General features: G+C 40.0%; 2 protein-coding genes across 2 annotated transcripts; one reads left to right on the top strand and one right to left on the bottom strand.

Annotated features, from left to right (window-relative positions):
- Positions 1 to 126: 126 nt before the first annotated feature.
- Positions 127 to 19,910, bottom strand: gatb (glutamyl-tRNA(Gln) amidotransferase, subunit B). Its single transcript, XM_074695385.1, has 13 exons — positions 19,730 to 19,910; positions 17,959 to 18,112; positions 17,748 to 17,861; positions 11,766 to 11,964; positions 11,339 to 11,461; positions 11,117 to 11,230; positions 9,287 to 9,371; positions 7,703 to 7,747; positions 7,146 to 7,338; positions 6,785 to 6,918; positions 806 to 884; positions 571 to 705; positions 127 to 486 (listed from the first exon to the last, which is right to left on the bottom strand). The coding sequence occupies exons 1-13, from the start codon at positions 19,873 to 19,875 to the stop codon at positions 361 to 363; spliced, it is 1,647 nt and encodes a 548-aa protein (XP_074551486.1). The 5' UTR covers positions 19,876 to 19,910; the 3' UTR covers positions 127 to 360.
- A 92-nt stretch (positions 19,911 to 20,002) lies between these two features.
- Positions 20,003 to 21,159, top strand: dctpp1 (dCTP pyrophosphatase 1). The gene has a single exon (XM_074695395.1). The coding sequence runs from the start codon at positions 20,128 to 20,130 to the stop codon at positions 20,650 to 20,652; it is 525 nt and encodes a 174-aa protein (XP_074551496.1). The 5' UTR covers positions 20,003 to 20,127; the 3' UTR covers positions 20,653 to 21,159.
- Positions 21,160 to 22,724: the final 1,565 nt, after the last annotated feature.

Genomic DNA, 22,724 nt, shown 5'->3' with positions numbered 1-22,724 from the left:
CAAGCGTTATCTGGTTTCACTCTCTGTTTTCCCCCATCAATAAATGAAAAAAGACCCCAAAATAGTCTCTAGAATTTGATAAAAATACTGACTTTAGTCTGAATGATTGTTGAATAACGCCACTGATTTCAATTTTAAAAGCTTTATTGCTTTATGAGACACATAAATACAGGAGACAGTGATTGTTTTTCAATAAAAACTTTGTTTCATATTCACAAAAACCTCCTAGGAAACCTCTTTTTCAGCTTCACCATCAATTTTATCAACATACAAAAGACCATTCACTGCAATGTTTTACAGACATGATCATACATTTTTCATAAAGTTCATATTTGCAATAATCTGGCTCTTATCTAACATTCAAGAAGTCTTTTCTTGTAAAATTTTTCTCACTAAAACCGGATCAGTCCGGCCTTTGGTCTGTTTCTGAACCAGCCCCATCAGTTTGTTCAGAACTTTCTTGTTTCCGTTCCTGATGGCCTGAACCTACAGAGAAAACAAAGACGCAGAGTTTCAAACCTAAAAGTACAACACAAACAGTGTTTGGAGAGTTTGTGTCCTGATCCTCACCTCATCAGGGTGTGAGTCAACCACCTTCTGGCAGATCCTTTGTAGATGAGAGGTGTCACTAACAAGACCCAGCTCCTTCTCCTGGATGATCTCTGATGCTGTCTTACCAGGTGAAATCCACATCTCCTGAAACACCTGAGAAACCCGACAGTAAAACAAAGCATCTTCAGCCCTGCTGTTAGCTTTGAGTGACAGATAGGAGGAGATAATTGCACGCTCTATGCAGCTGTCTGACCTGCTTGGCAGCTGAAGAGGAGATGTGTCCTGTTTCCTGGAGCTCCAGCAGCTCAGCCAGGGCAGAGGGAGAGATGGGACTGTAATCAGATGAAGAGGGAATTTAATTACAGTTTAATAGATGTAATGAAGAATTACAGTTATACATGGAAGGAAAAAGGAGACGGAACTAGTGGGAGGGTCGGGCTGAAAGAGACTATCAGTGTTTGGAAATTGACTATGATATCTCTGTCTATGCGTCTTGTTTATTCCTGCGGCGAGCAGACACAGAATCAAAAAGCCTGTCAGAATATATTAGATACAGACAGTTTCATTCACTCTTCCACAGGCCAGGCAGTCCTTCTCAGATAAATCTCTGCCCAACATGGTCCAGTCGGTCAGAAAGAAACAGATGAAAAATATCCACCTTTACTTACACAACCAGCTAGGAGTACTATAGCACAAAGGGCGCATATGAGGTTACAGAGGGGCAACTATGGAGCTATCTTCATCATCTTTATTCAAAGAAAAAAATAAATCTTGAACTTCAACCTTTTAAACTTCTTCTCTCTAAAGGAAAAATAACATCCCTTCTACTCTGGGCATCATGACATCTAAAATCTCAAATTCCAAAGAGAAAAAGGAAATCAGGAAAACTTTCAGTTTTTTCAAACTAATCAGAACAACATTCAGACTGATCTTAAACTTTTTGATTTGGTGGAGCAGTAGAGTCTACAAACAGCAACTGAGGAGGCTAAAACAATTGAATATACATTAAACAGAAAGTAATCGAACAGATGAAGACTCAAGTAACAAACAAATGCTTGATATGGTAGGTAAACATTACGTAGATTTTACAGTTACAAAGGGGTAACATAATGGCAAAAACTCTTTGAGCAGCTACATAGCAAAAACCAAAATCTGTTCAATGTCAATGCCTGGTAAGAGCAAAGTGGGAAAAAATTAGTCAACGGGTTAAGAAAAATGTACCTGTCAAGCTTTTTGAAATAAGAATATCTTATTACAAGAAGAAAGTTAATTTTCCTTATGTGGCATTTTCACAGCTAAAAATGAGTTAAATCAACAATGTAATAAGTTAATAAGGACGTCTAACCAGCAAAGTGGTCAAGTCTTTTGTACAGACCCGTTATCATCCTATCACCTTCCTGACTGAAATCTGCGACTGGTCTTTTGACGTTTCCTCTTCTCGGCAGCCAGCAGCACATCCAGCACACAGTTCAGAGGGGTCACCCTGTGAGAGTGACTTATGTCTAGATGAGCTGGCTGAAGTACTTCCACCAGCTGATATGTCTGAAGTATCACCTCTCTGACTACTTCATCATGTCCTCCTGAGTTAGGCCACTCATGAAAGGACAGGCAAAAGGAGGTTTGGAAGAATTTTACAGGAGCAGCTGGGTCCTGGGATTTGATACTGACAGTGATCATAAGGATGCAAAAAGAGACACCAGAAAAATGTCTAAAACTCTTTCATGTATCCCCAAATTACATTTCCACATGTACTTAAAAGTCTCAGTAATGCTATTTTTTCTCTTCCTGCAGCTTTTTATTTTTATCTTTTAACTTTCCTCCTTTCGACCAAAGCGAATGCAACATACTGCATAAATAAACACCAACTACTATGGTTTACTCACACACAAAGGCTTCTTATCAGTGTGGGAGTGGAACATAAAGTAAAGCTCACAGCATCTGCTCTGACTTTAAAACATTACAGGTTTCAACTTTACTTACTCCATAATAAGTCACTGATACTAACAGGTTCAGGAAATATCAATAAACTTATTTATCTGGGTATTTACTGATATGACACTGGGTTGACTCTCTGAAGCATTGTGAACACTCAAAGTCCTTTTTGCATTATTTGTAGATGGCAGAGAGGGCCATGTTAAGCTCACATCGGGGTTAACTAATCCCATTCACACCCTGGAGGCTGTTTGGATCTAAGCATAATGGCCAAGGACACTTTTTTATGTGGATCAAACTCCAAACTTTTTGATCTGGTGTCAATTAATCCCACCACTGAGCCACAGCCTCCCCTAAATATCAGACTCAGGACAATTAAGAACCTAAAGCAAGACCAAAAACACACCAAAGTGGTGCTTCTTTAGTACTGACTGATTGACTGACCTTCAGTCAAATCTTCACAAACACAACTCTAATGCACCAGAGAGCCAGCTCCCAAGTCACTAATAACCTGCCAGTTGAAGGATGCTGCAACAAAAGAAGAAGTTGAAGTAAATCCCTAATATTTAGCGTCACAGCGTGAAATAAACAGAAGCAGCTGGAGTTAACTGCAGTTTTTTATTATAGCTGGTGGCTGGATAAACATCTCCATGTTCTTCTTCAAGCTCAAGTGTGAAAGGTACTGTGACAGCTTCTCTTTTTACTGAGTTATCAAAAAGACTCTCATACAATTTCAAGAGTGTTTTGGAACATTTACAAAAAACAAACATGTTTTAGCTAACAGGCCTTCAGCAGGGGGGATCAAAACAACACTTTCCTCCCAAAAAAGTTGATTCCACTAATGTAATTGGATTTGTCAAAAACAGGTTTTTACTCTGAGGAACTGCCAGACTGCAGCTGAGGTTTTCTCACCAATATGAGTGGAGATTAACTAACTCACATAAGGTGTTTCTGTATAGTGTGTAACAGTGTAATCTGTATTTGTACCACTAAGAATCTAATAAGCTTTACTGTCCATCTTACTGTCCACCTTACTGTCAATACAATTAAGTTTTATTTCCCAACATTTTAAACTTTCCAATAAAAACATTTGTATGGTAAGTATTTTGCACAGGTAGAAGTGACTTCTTAATGGCTTCTCCACCTAAGCCAAGAACATTTAAAGACACATGGATGCCAAGGTGCAAGACATTTGCAAGTTTTGATTTCTGATTCTCTGCAATTTTTCCTTTCACGTTAGAAAAAGCGAGTCTCATCCATGCTTGCTTTTATCTCATATAAATCATTCATAAATCATGGTTCTTGCCATTACTGGGATTCAGACTAAAGCCAGTTACTTTATTAAATTTGTTACTAAATACTGATTGAAGAGACTGTGCTCATTCATTCAACAGTCACAAGAGAAACTCATTGTACCTTGATTTAAATCAGGAGTCATTTATCATTACTAGTAAAGAAATGTGTCAGTAACTTAGGTAACATTGAAGTCTAATTAGATACTTAATTTGATACCACACAAGTGTTTATCAACAGAATGTGTGGCTATAGACAAACTACATCCAGTCAGGTGTGATGCACTGTCATCACAGCTTGAATTTTACCAGCACTAAGGCCTGTGTCCACTCACAGCATTAGGGTCTGTGTTTCAACAGCATAAGGGCCTGTGTCCACTTACGACATTAGGGCCTGGCTTTTGACACATTTAGGGCCCAGGTCCACGAACAGCATTAGGGTCTGTGTCCTCTAACAGCATTTGAGCCTGTGTTGTGACAGGTTTAGAGCCCATGTCCACTAACAGCATTAGGGCCTGCGCCTACTTACATTAATAGGGCCTGTGTCCACTAACATCATTAGGGCCTGTGCCCACTCACATTTGTAGGGCCTGTGCCCACTCACATTTATAGGGCCTGTGTCCACTAACACCATTCGGGCCTGTGTCCACTCACATTAATAGGGCCTGTTTCCACTCGCAGCATTAAGGCCTGTGTTTCAACAGTTTTAGGGCCTGTGTCCACTCACATTTTTAGGGCCTGTGTACATTGACAGAATGAGGAGTATTTGTGCTTTAACAGTGTTTTTATCAGCAACCTTAATATCAGACTCCTTAACACCGAGTAATGTTCTTTGTTTTCCAAAGTTGCTCCACCTCCCTTTCACCTCCCTTTGGCAGTGACCATTAAGATTTTTTTTTTAAGTTTTTCCTTTATTTAAGAGAATAAAACCAAATTTGAAAAAAAAAATTAAAACAAATGAAAATAATTGTGTCCTGGCATTAGCAGCAGCTCGAGAATGTAAAATTATACCCTTGACAAAAAAAGTCTTGATGTGAACTGTGAAAAGATGGCTAACGTTGAGGGTGTTCTGTGTTTTGAATGGTCAAGCCCCAACCAGCAAACTTAGCTTCCTGTGTCTTTCAGCTCAAAACTTCTATGATTAACGTGGAAAGAAAAAAATTACTCATGCTTGTAAATATCTAATTCAGTTTGCACTATGACAGGCAAACTTGTGAGTCTTTTTTTCTAAAACACTATACCACAATAACAAAAGCTGCAGTAAACACGGGATACTATGTGAACTAAGTGTTAACCATACTTAACAAGTGAGACTTGTTAAAACCATGAATTATTAATGACTTTATGAAAAGCCAAGCTTGTTAGTAAAACCCCTGCAGCTTATGTTGATGCTATGCGATGCTGTCCCCTCTTTTGGCCACTGAGTGAAATCTACTGAGTCTGACTTAAACTTCACTGATTCACACGTCAGTGCTGTAAGCTGCCAGAAATCCTTCCATCTCCCCAAACTCCTCCATAAGCTCTCTGAGTTTTTGTGCCTTTACTTCAAAAATAATCAGATGTTGACAAGTGTCCATCAGGTGGGGATGGGACAGGAAAAACTTTGCTTTTTAAACTCTCTGCACAACCATCTGCTGTGTAACAGTTGATTATTTTAAGTTAGTGTGTCTGACTTGGGCTTCAAGCCCAACACAAGCTGAGCTTATACCCTATCTGATGCCCTCCTAGAAACAAAATTAATCACAGAGAATTCTGGTCATTTTAACCAAGTGGTTCGGTGTGGTTAAGTACGGTTTAGCAAACTTAACCCTTGCACATGATGTGTTGGCTGTGTGACAGCTCCAGATTGGCTTGTTTATATACATAAGACTTTTAATTCTGCTGCTGTTAGCGTCAAGTCTCTTGTGAGACAGGTACTGATCAATCTGGGGAATACATTTTTTCTCTGCTAGCCACACACACATCTCAGCCTAAAGACAGAAAAAGATGCATTGTGGCCTGTTTTACCTTTGCATCCACAAAGTTTTAGTTATTAGCTTGAAAAATTACAGAATGTGAGTACACCTGGATGCTTTTCAAAGGAAAAGTCTGGGATTCCCAATGCTTATATTTTGAAGTCATGTCCAAGAGTTCTGTGGTGAACTTTCAGTGAACTTGGATGAAAAGATGCTGCATCATTTGTATTATCTACAGGTAAGCTTGTTAAGAATTAAATAAGTTACAGAAAAAGAAAATCTTTGTTCTTGTTGATCTCCCTTTTCCTCTGCATCTATCTCTGCAACCGCTCGTATCTGTGTTACGCCACTGTTTTTTAAAATGAGTCTTTTCAAATAAACACCTGAATGACACCTGAAAACCATGAAGTCATAATTCATAAAGATACTAAATGTTATCGATCATCTGCAGAGTGCCTCCCTGCATTGTTTAGGGTCCAATCTGTAAACTTGGTACCACAACAGAAAGGTGTTAAAACGTAGGACAACACATATTAGAGATTTTTTTTTATCTCTCTGAACTTTTCATAGTTGAATTGTGAACAATTTTGTTTGTTCCAGACAATTTGTCAATTTATTCCAGACCTTTAGATGGAAAATCAGCTTATGTAGTTTATGGTCTAAACAACCTCAGCTACAAAGGGCCAAAGGGATAGACAGAACATTTTTTATTTAAGGATTTTTTTTCTTGCTGGGTGGACAAGGGGCTGAAAACTGTCCATTATTTGACACAAGTTGCCAAAAGTTTGAAAAATTCGTAAAAAGTATCTGACGACCTGCTGACTCCCCGGTAGAAAGCGGCTGCACAGAAACCTTTATCTGCACAACTTAAACCACCTCTCAGATAAAGCATACAAAAGGAACAAAGAGAACAAGGCGCAGGGAGGTTATGTTCTGGGCACTGCATTCAGAAGCTGTGATGGCATTGTGTGAATGTTGTAAAAGTGACCGGGGTGTGTGTATAAGTATGAAAGAGTGTGTGTGTGTGTGTGTGTGTGTATGTGTGTATTTCACCTCTGGCTCATGCTCATGTCTTGCTGTTTAAGGTGACCCAGCAGCTCATTTGTCACCCAGCCTATCACCTTCCTGGGATTTCTCTGGGTTGCCTTCAGCACTGCCTCAAAGTACTCTACCAGCCCATCCTCGTTCTGCAACAGAACACCACAAAAAAAGACCTGATTGCATCACATTTTATTATCTAATTAGGATAAAATCAGCCAAATAGAGTCCAGCAGTACACAGCAGCCTCCTGAACCGCATCCAGGCTCCATTGTCCAAGTTGTGCTCTGGCTGTATCAGATTGCAATTAAAAGGATAAAGATGCAAAAAGCGGAACTGGTGAGGGAATCTACTCTTACATCTCTAACAAACTCACCACCAGAGTGAAGCTGTGCTCAGGCAGGATGCCGTATGTCTGCACCAGCCTGTCTCTTTTAACGCTGGGTAGCTCTGGCAGCTCTTCTCTTATCTTCTGCACCACAACTGCCTGGCTCGCATCAACACCGGCAGGCAGTGATGTCTTATCCTCATAAACAATCAGAGGAGGCAGGTTGGGCTCTGGCATAAACCTGAAGTGCAGAAAAAGGGGGGTGAGGGTGGGTGCTTTATCAGCAGTACTGATAAGCTCAGAGGAGAGGTGGTTGGCTTTTGTAAGGTACTAATAGTCCTCGTTTAATTTGACTCTATCTGCCTTAAACCTGTCCATCAATCACTCCCTCTCCTTAGCTCTACCACAAACACACACTGACTGATGACCAGAACCTGAGTGGTGTCTGTTTATTTCTCTCCATCTGTCTGCTCCATTTTGGCCCGCACCCAGGAGCAGATCAGCAACTCATGTCAGGACTTCTTGTCAATACAATGAGAGCTTTCTTGACAAACAGAGGCAGAGTTAAAAAAAAAAAAAAAAAAGAGGCTAAGAGGGGAACTCACCTGTAGTCTTGAAGACCCTCTTTGTCCCTCATAGGAATGGTCACCCTAGGGACAAACATATGCACGTCATAGAGGATGGTCTTTTTCACCAAAGTAGGGTTTTTAGAATACAAAAAGTTTAAACTGCAGCACAACACCAGTCAAAATTAAACAACGTCAAAATCTGTTTCTGTACCACAGCAGAAAATGACCTCCTGGGCACCCAAAAAGATTAACTTTGCTTTCTTTGATTTCCTACACACCATGCTTGATCAATGACACCAATTGAGCACAGACCAACACTTGACATACTGTTAATGAAAGGCAAAATAGATAATATTTTCTTGAATTATGTTTCACCAAAAAAATATATTTCCTCCGCGTTATCACTCATAACCCCCATAGTGTGATAATTTGGTAATTTTATAGGCACTGGTAACATCACTGTCTCTCTGCAACTGACAGAAAAGTTACATGTGTCTGTTTTAAATGCTAATTGGCCTAATGCCAGTATCTGCTGACCTGAGAATGACAGTGTTTAAGGTGTCTGTGGTGGAGGGTGAAGCAGAGAAACAACCAGCGGGTAGAAAGCAATTCAACCTCAGCTGCAAGCAAGAAAAAACTAATCCAGCATCTCCCTGCGCATCTGTGGAAATCTTAAGAGGTTCTTGAAAGCTCAACTGAGGTGACACAGTCAGAAAGCAAAGTCTCCCTTATTTTAATTGCTAGCTTCAGCTTCAGAATCAAATATCACTTTTTGTAACAGATATTAAATCATTTTGATGGTTGAGGATGGATGAGGACAGTATTCTCCGTGAGGGTACCTGCTCTCAGACTGAAAAAACCTGGGGCCTCAAAAATATTAACTAGAAGGCATTTAACCTCAAAAAAACATGTTAAATATAAAGCATTTTAGCAGATTTTTAAAACAACAGCAACAGATCATTAATCAGCAACAAATTTAACAATCATTTATGAGCAGAGGTCGTTTTTTCAGGTAGCTCACATAGTGAGAAACTGCAATGAGAATAAGGCAATACTTTATGAAAAATTAAAGGACATATAGAATATTTAGTCAAAAATTAGAAAATCAGTGAATACGGTTCCCCTAACAATATAAAATCTGTGTTACATTACAGCTAATCACCAAATATCAAGTGAGTAAGCAAATGAATGGATGAGAGGGTGAATGGATGAGAATAAAAGCCTCCCATTCAGCGGCAGCCTAGATGCAAAACGGTGTTGTTAAATAACCATCTACCTCCTCAGGGGTGAGAAAAAAAGAAGAGCCAATCATATGCTTCACCGTGTTTCTCCAACATGCGACGCCTCATGAGGAGGAGGCTGAGCACTGGAGGATGATCGAGGCCTCAGCTGTGTGAGAGCTGGCTCATTCTGCGAGCTCATAAAACCTGTGAGTAACACAACGCTCACAGATAACACAGGATGACAGCAGCATCCAAATGGCTCTATTCATCATGATTACTATAATAGTTCCTCCTCAGCAGAGCTCTAGACTAATGAAGCAGGCACAGATCCCAGGGAGAGGGGGTTGTAGCAGCTGAAACCTGGCATCACGTTGTGGCCCTGCTCTCATCCTCTTACCCTGATTTGGAGTCATACGCCCGGGTTTCATTTTGCACCGACCCCCCTCTCTGCAGGACATCGATCTGTCTCTGGATCTCGTAGTCTAGTGATGTGAAAAAAATGAAATGAGCACAAATATAGACAGTTTATTCAATAATTCCAGTACACACACATATAATTTGTGAGTTAAATGCCAAACATCTGCTTTGATGTACTGGCAGTCCTGAGGTCTGTGACTGCTGCCACGTTATAACTGTGATAAATGATGTTTTTCTCCATGACTTTTAAATACCAATTCAGCAGCAGTAAATGTGTAACAACTGTAATGATAACTAATTCACACAGACTGCAGAGTGTCTAACCACGCTTAGAAGTCTGCATGTGAGAGGCTGAAGTTTTCCTTTTTCTGCTTCCTAAGTGGAGCGGACACAAAATCTATGAGAATTTAGCCCCACATATTGAAATCCGTCTGTAGATGTGTGTGACTGGTTGTCAGTCTTAAACTTATTCTTCACAAGCTTCAGTAAACTGTTTTAGGTCTTCCTTTCTTTTAAACTGAGAAAAAAATGATAGATTAGAGAAGGGGCTCAAAGGTATAACAGAGCAAGGACCATTATATCACTATATCACTTTGTATGGTTCATTGTCGGTCACGGACACCAAACTTTTTGTGGCTTCTGCGATATTTTTTACTACTTTTCTCCTGTGTTTGTCTGGAGATCCTACATGTAACCATGGCTGCATTGTTTACATGCGAAATTAGCTGTTAGCAGCCTGTAGCATGTCAATGCTAACTAGTGTAGGGCTTGATGATTTCCCTCGAGCTGAGGAGGAGGCGGTGAGGACGACGTGCTGGTTCTCGGATGTGAGCTGGGAGGTGACGACGTGGACCTGTCCTTCCATCCATCGTTGTTGGGAACGTGGGATCTCGCTCCGGGGGATGGATGAGCTAGCTGTGCTAATCCAGCAGCATCATGCTGTTCACGGACGTGGCTGACGGAGCAGACATCGGACGCCGCGACACATCGGAGGAGCTTCGCCTGCTGTGAGCAGACAGGATCCAGGAGACAGAGACTGAACAGACTGCTGGGGAGGCTCAGTCCTGGACCCTGTGGAGGTGGAGACTGGCTGGGCTGGAGAGTGGTGGACGAGTGGTGGACGGGATGTCGTCATCTAATTTCTTATGGACATTTTTGCACTTTCTATACTCTTTCTTACTTTTGTTTTCTTAAATGCTGCGGTGACTCCTGAATTTCCCCTCGGGGATAAATAAAGTATTTTCTATTCTATTTCTATTCTATTCTATTCTATTCTATTAGGTAAACATAAACAAATGAATCAAAACCAAACAGCACAAGTGGGAGTCATACATGCATCAAAAATGTGTGTTGGCAAAGGACATGCCTGTAGTATCTTTATCTATGGTGGGTAGTTTGGGAGAAGGGTCTCTGACATGTTTTCATCCATTAGAGGGGGGGCTGTTGGTTAATGGTAGGATGAAATTACAAATGTGAGTTATTGTTTGATCTTACAGAAATTATATTGTATTTGTATAAATATGTGTTTGAAAAACCCAAAAAATGGGTGGGTTTTGCTGAAAATGTAAGCAGCACAGTGATAGCAAAATAATTAAAGCTTTTCATTGGATTGGATACAAGAACTCACTATTTGTTTTTCACCTCCAATTTAACAAGTGACGCATTCATAACCTCAAACACACACTCCAAGAAAATCTTTCTGTATTACACAGTGTGGAAGTGTTGACTTAGTCTCAGTCAGTTGAGACCCACTCAGAAGTGTTAAGCCTTCCTGCTTTCACTCCTCAGAGAAATTTTCTATCGTGTTTACCTATAGCTTTGGCCAGGTACCGGACGCTATTGATGTTCTTCACTTCAGCCCTTATCCCCAGAGGCTCGCCTGGTTTGTGCACGGACACATTGGCGTCCACTCTCAGCTGTCCCTCTGCAGGCAAAATAGATAAAAAATACATGCTCAGTGGGAAATATCCTTGTGGCATAGCAGCTCAAGTGAAGCAGGCAAAGAGGCACAGACACTGAGTGATATCCTTACCTGACATGTTGCCTCGACAGGTGCCCAGAGCCTGCAGGATGAGCTGAAGCTCTCTGACAGCTGCAGCAGCCTCCTCTCCACAGCTCATGTCTGGCTCCATCACCAGCTCCATTAGGCCTACACCTGATGTAGGTGAAGACAGCTGTGTTGAACATCTCTGCGATATCTATCCCATGGAGGTTTTTAGCTAACATTAAGAGAAATGGGCCACAAAAATTTTACGTTACTGCTTGTATTATTTTTTTTCTGGTATGAAAATAGAAGACAGAGCAAGAAAAACAACATTCTGGTAAATGTGTCAAAACTTCTTAGTCTTTCTATGTATCTGCATTCACCTTTTTATTGTTACTGCAGATGAAAATAAAAAAAGAAAATGTTGTTTGATCTCTGACCTCTCCAGTAGTCATAAGTGACACACTCACATTACCTGCCCTGTTGAGGTCAATCAGCGTCTGGCTGCGGAGCTCATCATGCAAACTCTTGCCGCTGTCTTGCTCCAGCTGGATCTGTGTGATCTTGACAGATTTTCTGATGACCTGGCTCCTCCTTTTCCCTCCAAGGAAACTGTAAGCCAGCATGCCGTCTACTGCGATGGGCTGCCGTAGCTGAGTGATCTGGTACCCAGTCTGGAATTCAGACAAAAATACATTAGCCTGGTACAAGGAAATTCAGTGCTGTAAAACACTTGGCAGCAAGGTTATGTGGCTAATAGGCTGCACTGGAATGAATAATAAAAATCTCTGAATGTACTCATCAGGAATAACTGCAGGATATCAAGCTTGATGTCTTTTTTTTTAGTTTTTATTCATTTTGAAATAGATCAAGGTAGTATAAGCTGTAATCTATGCAGAGAAAAAATGAACAGAATCTGACCTTGTTGCTTGACTTTTTGTTATAATGTATCAGTGACTGCAGCACAAAGTTAAGCCAATGCATTTGGAGTTCCCCCTAGTGTCTAGCTACTGTATAAGTCAAAACTCCTTTATACCAAAGATTGGGGCAGGGTTGAAATGATTGAAGTGAATTACTTGTTGAATAACTTTTCCTCAAACACAGTCTCCTTCATTACAGATCTTACATCTGTTGCAATATACCAGAATTGATGAGAATCATACTTAAAGAGAAAATATAAACCGATATTGTGCTTATATAAGCATCAGGTAATACTGTCACCAACATAGAGAGTATAATAAAAGGATGTAGTATCTGCAACAACATCCATCTGTTTCTGATGCAGCTTCGAAGCCAATCGCCAGGGGCAATATTGGAAATGCAGCTACAGGATGCCCATCGGTCAGTCAGGAGATCTGTGCCTTTGATTCGGCAAACATGAGATCTTAATATCTTCTGAACCGCTGACTTATAGAAATATGCGCCCATGTACAGTGTGTGCCAATAGAGTGGTTTGCCATTTGTACCAGGCTGTAAACATGTAATTTTTGCTGTTAGCTCTTTTGAATTGGTGTGTATGTGGTTTCTAGTACTGCCAGAGCCAGCCTCAAGTGGAGTTGTGACACATTGAAGGTTTTTAGCAAAGACTTTTTTTCTAACAATGGAGATTGCCACTTGATCACCAACTGTTTCACAGGGCAGTAGAGGTTCTTTGCCACACAGCATATAACAAAGGGAAGAAGAAGACAACCCAAAAACCAGCCAACGAGCCTTAACACAAGCATGTGGCTCTAACTACAGAGCAACTCATGTTGGAGATTTCTGATGAAAATAAGTTGAGCTACATGCAAAAAAGTTTAGCGGCTAGTTTGGGAGTTTTTCAGATTTTATTTGAATTGATAGACTGATACCCAAAGCCCAGGCATCGGTATCGGAACCCGAAAAGTTGGATTGGTGCATTCCTACATACCATGCCATTACATATTGCACTCAGGTTGTTGCAACACTATTTAATAAACGGCTTGAAATTGAGAATGTTTACGTTTGTTTTATGTTTTACTATGTTGCCTACTGTATCGGTATGGACCGGGTATCGGCACAATTAAATTTTAATAGATCAGATCGGATTGGAATGTAAAAAAAGTGTATCGGCCCATCTCCATACAGGAGTAATAGTAAAATTAGTGACGGATACATGTTGTTGGTATTTCAGATGAGTTCTTCATTTGTCGAGCGACACAGTTATTTGAACGATCCTTCATGCTGTGTCACTGAAACATCTTTTTTAAACAATAAAAAAATACAAAATAAAGAGGTTAAATATGTAAAATATGACTTCCTAGAGTCTTCAATTCAAACTCTGACATTTCAGTGACATGACAGTGATGAATATTCTTCATTCGGTGTCATAAGTCTATGTAAAGGTCAGAGAGGAAGCATCAATTAAGCACGGTGCTTCCTGATTGGCTGAGTTGTCATTGTAATGCATAAGGAGTGCTGCCACTTCACTCAAGGTCTCTTCACTTACCATAAGAATAAATGTTTCACTTCCTCCTCTTGTCCAAAAAGAATCTGCTACCCTATGTATTAATCCCAAGCACTACTATGGCAACCACATCACAGAAACTACACATTTATCATACTTATGCTAAAGAGAGTGTGGGAGAAAGGAGTCGCTGACTTTTCATACAATACGTCTGATCTACACAATCAATCTCTGCAACACTTCTTCCCTTAAAAAAAAAGAAAAAATTTACGGGTTTTACTTTTTCAATTTATTTTCTTTACGGTGGATGTCATCTTTAAACCTCCTGGATTTTCAGAGCACTGTGCAGCTTTTTTGGAAATCCTGTGTTTCTTACTTACAACACGTATCAATCTGGAGGTTTTTCACAGTGGCTGTGAACATTGCTTCTGCAAGATGAAGCTGCTGTACAGCAGCAGGGAGCATCGGGTGCATTATTTGCATTTCCTGCTTAATAAATCAGCTAAGTTTGCTACATAACAGGATGAGGCCAATGAGATGTTAACAAGATCTTGGAAGCCACATTAAGTTTTCCTGACTGCACCCTGACAGCAGATTGAGCAGCTCTAATGAGGAGTCATATCCAAAGTTACTGATGCATGCCAGCTCACATACTGTACTTACAGGATTTATTTCACACATACACAAACTGATTTCCATGTTTGTGAGCTGCTGAGTCATTTTCTGACTCCTTTCAACATCTCCACACAAACCGGCCTCATTAATTGCTCCTGTACACTGATCTCCTTTACAGCTTCCCACACAGGTCACTAAAACATCCATTCAAATGCTCATTAGCACATGTCACAGCCTCACTAGCCAAAGCCATGTCTGTGTAAGTGTACACTTAATATCTTAAGGAAACTGAAATTGTTTGCTTTAGCTGGTTTGTTGGTGCAGAGCTGCTGAGGCATGTTATTAAAAAGTCGTTAAAACTTTATATATGTGTCTCAATCGAAAAAGGGAATGCTGTTTGGGTGGGAGCATTAATCATTTAATGAGCGGCCGTGCTGTTTTACAAAATGCAATCAGGGAGTTCGAGTGGAACATATCAATAATGTACAATGCAATTTACAAATGTATTTTTCAAGGGCGGGATAATTTCTGCTTCACATCTACAGCTGGGATGAATATCATGAGCATGGGTTCCACTGAAGTTTGGGTCAGAAGAGAAAAATGTCCCGTCACTTCTAAAATGAAAGCCACTTTGATTTCATCTGATGGCGCAGCTTGACACACAAGAGACAGATCTCTGTTCCTGAGCAGCTGACGGAGGTAATGCAAAGTAAATGTTTATCAAACGCGCAACAGCATGTATTTTGCAAGGGGACACACAGTCAATTCAAAACTCAAATAAAAGTTCAGACTCAACCTGTCGGCATGAGATGTTGGGAAATGTCTGAGAAAAATAAAAAGTGTAATCCGGTATTATCCCCCTGCTGTGTGTCAACGGCTGAGATTTATTCCAAAAGAGGTGATGCAATCTTCAGTAAACACACAATGGAGCAAGAGGAACCCAGCAGTAATCCCTGTGCTTCTGGAGGGGATTGTTGCAAGAATGCCAAGATACATGGACCTCCTGGGGTGAGTTAATGTATCCTTACCATGGTGATTAAAGTATGTACTGCTGCAACTGTGTGATAACCACTAAGTCTGTAAAATAACACATGGAGGAAAAAAACTCCACGTGACGCAATCTATAGAACCAATCGCACTCCACCAAGGTTTTTCTGTGACATCTTTCACAAGTTGTTTTTGACATCAGGACAGAAACTAATCAAAAACATAATACAGGGATTATTCAGATTAGTCCACTACCTGGATAAAATATAATGTCACAAAAGCTCTTTTTCACTCCAACTTCTTCATTTTCACCCCTTCTTTTGGGTAATTTTCCCTCGAGTTCTTTGGTCCACAATTATCTGTATTATTACCTTACCCAAAGCTGCTCCCACAGAGAGACAGACTTTGAAAATTACACATGCAAAACTTTCTGAAAGCTTTTTTTCCATGTACTTCTGAACACATGAGAGGAGGCCTCTGTAGAGTTTTCATGACATTTCGTCTTCTGCTTCGAAGCCTTAAAATGTCACTCATAATGGCAGTGAAATTACCTCGAGGCTCTGAGCAGTGAGGAAACCTGACCATGCGAGCAGTGCATTACAGAGAACAAAGGGAACATTACTTGGGCAAGCCTGTTTAATGGAATTATCAGTGCTACAGAGAGCCTTTGTAGGAAAACCAGGACCTGTTCCATTCTGTCCTGCTCTCAAACCACCATGGCATGTTGTTTATTAGAAACACACAAACAACCCAGTCTCATGGTATCACCATAGAAAAGATGTGTTTTCCCCCAAATGTCTGCAAACATTACTGTTCTATTTTTCTTATTTTTTTAATACAACAGTTTACTTGGACAAACGTAAAGCTGCAATACTCTTTGTGGCCACTGGGGGCCATTGGAATTAAGAACAAAGCTAAAACATCACCTTATACTTTGTGACTGCTTGTTTTTATGTAAAAAGCAGCAGTAGTTGCAGAATAGCATTAGCTTTCACCTGGGGAATTTAGAGCCGGCATTCACCCCTTTTGACTCTGTTTACCTACTCCCCAGGAACATAAGTGGCTCATAAACTCTTCTAAATTAACCAGATGAGGTGTGTATAATCTGTCTACTGTTATTCCTGCGCAGGTTTTGTTTATAAGACTTATTTATTTCAGCTTTCTCTTCTGTAGCCGAAAATAACACTGTGATTAGTAAAAGTCAACGATAATGTTGCCTGATATAAGTTAAAAAAAGCCAAAACTTGGTTTTAAGGCTCCATACAGCTTAAAGGGGACAGGTTCCCTGTTGGTTTGTCAGTGTTTAATTGTCAGAATTTCATGCAAATGGCTGCACCACTAGCCAATATTTCAATCAACAAAGTCTGAAAGATTTATATTGAACTAAAAAAATGACTGGTGTTTATCACTTGACCTTTCAATTCCCTTAAGCTTGGGGGAAGATTTCAGCATCTTTCAGTTGATTGTTTTGGATAGTTCACATTGGTTTATCCTTATTACTTTTATGGACGCTACTTTAAGCTCTGTGCAGCTATTTGAGTGACAAGCTCCTAAAACAAAACAGACAAGACATGTAAAATACAGACAGAAACAGAGCCTGAGCTGCATGGACAGTGGGGATGAATGGATGAAATATCAGTATTTTCATATATATGCTGAGTATCTGGTTTCCTGCAGGATGCAAAAAGCATTTCTGCACACTTTAGTCCAAAGCAGCTTTTAAAAAGTGTACTCAGTGCAAAGTTCCAATTATATCTGAAACAATCACCATGAGAAAAAGCCAAGTCTACTTTGAGAAAAGGTTCAGAGTCTAAGTGAGGTCAATTAATGGCAAAAAACCTGAGTCATCTCCAGCTTAGAAAACTGTTTGTACCAGTTAAATCTCAAATGCTATTATCATTTCAGGCAGCTTATAATTAAACATTTATTACACACAGAATTGTTTAAAATACAATACCTAAGACTTTTATGGCCCTAATAATGGTCTGAATGATGGGATGAAAAGAAATCTAAGCCTATGTAATCAGCACAGAGAATGAAATGATCTGTGGATAATGTATAAAAAGAAGTGAAATGGAAGGAATGAGCTGGCAATTGAAAAAACCTGGTCATTTTCTTTTAGAGCTTTCAGTGTTATTTGTCTGTGCGTGTAACAAATAACATTTCTGCTGCCTCAGCGAGAGGTGTTCACGATTTCAATTACGGTTGATGGCAGGGAGAGTTCACCAGGTGTTTTGTGATGAAAACAACTGAAGTCATCTTATATGAAAGCAAAAGCAATGATGCAGTATGATGCGAAGGACCAAAGTGTCTCTACTCCGCTGTTTGTTTGATCAAGTACCTCCAACAATACCTGTGCTGTCACTCTGCCATCTATTAAACCCTAGACTGTGCACAGAAAAGGAGAAGGAGGAGTGAAAAACAACTCACAGGTAGGTCCGCATAGAAGTAGTGTTTCCTGTCAAAAAGGGACTTTTTGTTGATGGTGCAGTTAAGAGCCAGTCCTGTCATCACTGCTGCCTCCACACATCGTTTGTTCAGGACCTGGGGACACACAGGGACATTACGCAATGATCCGACAAGGAAGCAATCTGAAAGACAACAGCTTAACTTAGTTGAAAACACGTTAGACAACACTTACGGGTAATGTGCCAGGTAAAGACGCATCAAAGAATGACACCAGGGAGTTTGGAGGTGCTGAGAAGCGAACCGCTGAGCCGGAGAATAGCTTGGTGTTAGAGTTAATCTGGGCATGGATTTCCAGGCCCACAACTCCAACCAGCTGCTGGGGAGCACTGATGCAGAGAGGAGCCAGATAAGCCAAAAATCAGTGAGAAAAGTGGCAGTGTACCATGAAAAAGAAAAATACTTGTTTCTGTCTGGCTGCCTACACACGAGGTCTAAACAGGCGATAAGCATCTGGTATGTCTACACTGGAAAATTTGTACAAATTCTAATAAAAAGACCAAGTGGATGTTGCCAATACATGCTCTTGCTGTACAGTTATACCACCATGCAAAAATACAATACATATTTATGCATTTCTCACAGCTATGCAAACTTAAAATTAGTTATAGGAGCTGTTCCTAGAGCCTTCCCTCTTTAAAAGGACATTTTCTCTCTCTCTTCTCTTAGATTAATGTCTCTTTTTGGTTGTCATTCACTGGCATGCTTGTATTATTTTCAACTGAAACTGAAACTTTAGGTATGCTGATTTTTTGTTTCCAACAGCCAAAAAGGTATAAATGATGTTCTGCTTGGTGTGAGATAACTCAGTGTCAAAGAGGGCAGCTGTTTAAAGGACATAATACTTGCACATTATTTTCTCAAGCATGGTCTGATTAAGAACCTAGGATGTATCACTCCTCCTCTTTGTGGACATGTACATTATATCAGTACCAGAATAGCTTGGATCCTGTTGCTGTGTATCGCAGCTAGGCATAAATGAATGTCAAGGCAACTTTTAAGTACAGTTCAAAAAGTAGACCATAAAAGCCTTTTGGAGGGTACATTTAAAAGACATTTGAATTGGGCTAATGTCATGCAGCTCTTACAAATATATTACCTTAAAAAAGAAAATAAAGAAAATAAAATAAATAAATAAGTAATAATAATAAAGTTCAGTTATCAGTTATTTAATAAGTAGTCTTTCAGGTGCACCTCAACCACATGGTTATTACAGCAGAAAAATGTGGCTTGGCCATTCATAGGGCACTTTTTTATAATAAATCCAAAATGTCAGCCCAAGCATGTTATTGGAGAACATAATAGACTGTATTTAATAAGACAATTTTAAAATGTTTCATGTTTTGGTCTGTGCCAAATTGAAGTTCCTTTCCCCATAAGGGTTGAAGACAACAATTTATTTCTTCTTTCAGCACCGTTAAAGAGCTCTATATTATTATTATTATTATTATTATTATTATTATTATTATTATTATTATTATTATTGTTATTATTCATACCTTACAAACTGAAGGGTTGTATTGAGGACATGAGATATGATTGCGATGGGAGAAGCAATAGGCTATTGTAATCCAAGCGTGCTCAAAGGAAAAACAACGTGTGTTCCTTCTCGTACTTGGTGCACACAAGCAAAGACGTAACGACCAATGCAAGAGTTGTTTAGACCAAACATAAAATGCAGCAAAATGCCAAAAAAGCAAAAAGATTGGGGTCTATTCAACAATTTATCATGAATATAACTTTACCCATTGAATTGTTAAAATGCAAATGCAACATTGAGGACTGCTGCTTTTCAGCACAACAATTACATTAAGTAAATCGGACATACCCCCATATCTAATGTAAAATGAAGTCCTTGTCCTAATATGATATTGCTTTCATGCAAGTTATGTGGAGTAGCAGGTCAGGCTATGAAATAAAACCTGCACCGTAACAGCCTCACTTACCTTTTTTCTCTTAACTGCGGCTGATTGCGACATCTTAAACTTGATGTACTTATTCGTCTTATCACAAACGACCCCTTGGAAAACAATACTGATATTTTTTTCATATTATGTAGCAGCTCACTTGGTGCTACCGAGGAGGCAGCCATATTGCATTACTCCAGCGGAAATGGGAGTTGTAGTTCTTTTAGTAATTTTCATATACACTTTGAGCCACCAAATCTCTTCAAAAACTACAACTCCCGGCCTTCGTGGGACTCCCTTTTTTTTCTCAGAATTTGCATCACTTCCGTTTGGGCAACTGGCGGGACTTCTTCACATGGTGGTGGTAGTGCAGGTTGTTTACACGTCCTGAAAGCTTTTATTTCTTTTATTGACATCGCTGAAAGACTTCACACAACATGATGGCTTCAAACGGAACATGTGGAGTAAATGGTGACGTGTCATCGGTGCCTTCAAAAAGCAGCGGACAAGTTCTGGTAAACGGAGCAGCAGCTGAGGACTCGTGTCTCTCACAGCCCTTAAACGGAGAGGCCAAGAGACCTGACAGGTTCACTTTCAGCGTCGAGCCCACCATTGAAGACATCAGGAGAATGCAAGCAGAGTTTACGGACGAGCGGGACTGGAATCAGTTTCACAAGCCCCGCAACCTGCTGCTAGCTATGGTCGGGGAAGTGGGTGAAGTGTCGGAGCTCTTCCAGTGGCGAGGGGAGGTGGCTGAGGGCCTCCCGGACTGGACTGAAGCGGAGCGGGAGCAGTTGGCACAAGAACTGAGCGATGTGTTGATCTACCTGGTGGAGCTCGCAGAGAAGTGTCGCGTGGATCTTCCCCAAGCGGTGCTCCGCAAAATGGCCCTGAACCGGCTGAAATACCCCGCCAGAAAGGTGCACGGATCGGCTAAAAAGTACACGGAATACAAGGACTAATCTGAGGTGGACACAGGCACATGTTACTTTTGGACCTACTGAACACTTTATCTCAGATGACCATTCAGAGTTGACGAGTTGTCTGACTATGTTTGCTGTGTGTATTTCTCTGATACGCTTGCTAACCTGGTCGCCTGTACGTACAGTGTCAGTTTTAGCAGAGGAGGCTCATGAGGAACACTGTATTGCTGGTTTTGTAAAGGGGTAACTTTTAAATCCTTAGGCTGACCATTGACATGCCAAAGTAAAGTTTATGTAGTGCACACTACAGGAGAAATTTCTGTGAGGCTGCTTGATCCTTTGGGGGTATGAAAGAAAATATTTTTCTTGTACAAATATTTTAACTAGTCTATGGTTGATACCAGATTTTACATGTGCAGAGAAGATGTGAATGTAAAATCTGATGATCATTTTTTTCCATCTATCTTAATTTCCCATAAGAAAAGTTTTCTGCTGTTATGTTCATAACTGCCTCATTTCCTTCCTAGTAAAAGTTCATTTAGTACTGTCATAAGTGTATTTCACTTTATTTGTATATAAGGGGTAGAAATGTTTGATGAGAGCTGTTGCCTGGAGGTAAAACAAGAACCTAAAAACAAATTCCCACTATAATCAAAGCACAATGATCCTGAATTTTATTCTGGTTTTATGAAGTTAATAATTTCAAGCTATTGTGAAAACTCTCAAGTGAGATGCTGATCAAATTTCACAATCCTTCTGGAGGCTTGAGTCTAAAAAATAGAAAATGTTCATATCATAGCACTGGGGATATTTTGAAAAATGGGCTGATACAAGAAGAAATTCTCCCTCTCTGGAAACAAAGAAATAGTCCTCCCTAGACAAAATGAAGGTGGGATTCCTGGGAAGTAAAATGAAGGGAAAGCGGAGAACACTTTTCCTGTCGAGGGTGCTTTAAAATTTTTCATGCACAAATGTAAACTTACAGCTACAAAATGGCATGGCATTAGGATTAGTTCTAAGTTTCAGCTTTTTGCACAGCATCACATGAGAGTTGGGGAATGAACCAACAAACATTGCATTTACAGAGGGCTACCTGCTCTGCATCCTGAGCCCACTGAGAGGTTATATAATGGTTCACATGGAGCTTGAAACCATCCCATTTAAATCAGCAGGTGGAAAGTGATGGAAAAGTGAGAATGCTTTTTGAACTGTCTTGATCAAAAAAACCCTGCACAGAACTCAAACAGTGATGGATCTATCAGCAGAGATTTGAAATACAAAACAAATTGTTTGGTTGTACACGTTTGTGTGTGTATGTGCATATTAGAGACGTTGTTGTTCAGTGTAACCCAGCAATGAAAACGTCTGATTTTTCATTTGATGTGTTTGGAGACACAAACATTGCCCTTAGCTTTCTACTTTGGTATTCACTCTGAAGCATGAGTCATCCACAAGCTGCAAAGGAGAACGGTCATGCATCACTAAAATGTAGCTCTGTGTGCGAGTGAAGGCACACTTCAAAGTAAACAGCCTTCACTTAAACAGATATGACACGTCATGCCACATTAAGAAAGAGCAATTGTCCACTTCTTTGGTGTTTACCCAAAGTGAGGATATGCAAACTCTCCTCCTCTTCTGGCACCGTAATGTGTGTCTTTGATGTGAAGCTCTTTAGAGTGAGGGTTATATGAGAAAAACTCGGGCTAAGCTTTTTTCTTTCCTATGCTTTTGATGAGATAACCCCAAACGTAGCCTCCAAAATTTGATTTACATATGATGACTTCATAGCTCTGATTGTATCCCTTCCAAAACTGAATTGCATGCTCATTTTTCTGCAGCAGCTAGTCCAAAACATAAGTCTCACACATAATTTCAGTTTGTCCTAGCTTACTTCACTGCAATATTATGTCATTAAAATGAAAGGGGAAAAACAGCTTGAAATTGCCATCTTCATATTCTGATGTGTTTCAGTTATAAAAAAAAGATCAACAACAGCAAAGAATAATACACTTTATGCTGCCATCATCTGTCTTGCTGCACTTTTTGAAACCTTTGAACATTTAACAACACAAAGCACAAGGGGACTTCATGTGTTTACATATTATTGGTTA

This window comes from Halichoeres trimaculatus, unplaced genomic scaffold (assembly GCF_033239565.1).
Source record: "Halichoeres trimaculatus isolate MK-OKI-2021-1 unplaced genomic scaffold, fHalTri1.1 fHalTri1_scaffold_2, whole genome shotgun sequence".
NCBI lineage: Eukaryota > Metazoa > Chordata > Actinopteri > Labriformes > Labridae > Halichoeres > Halichoeres trimaculatus.
The sequence above is the reverse complement of the archived record's forward strand: the minus strand, read 5'-3'. Positions and strand labels throughout refer to the sequence as shown.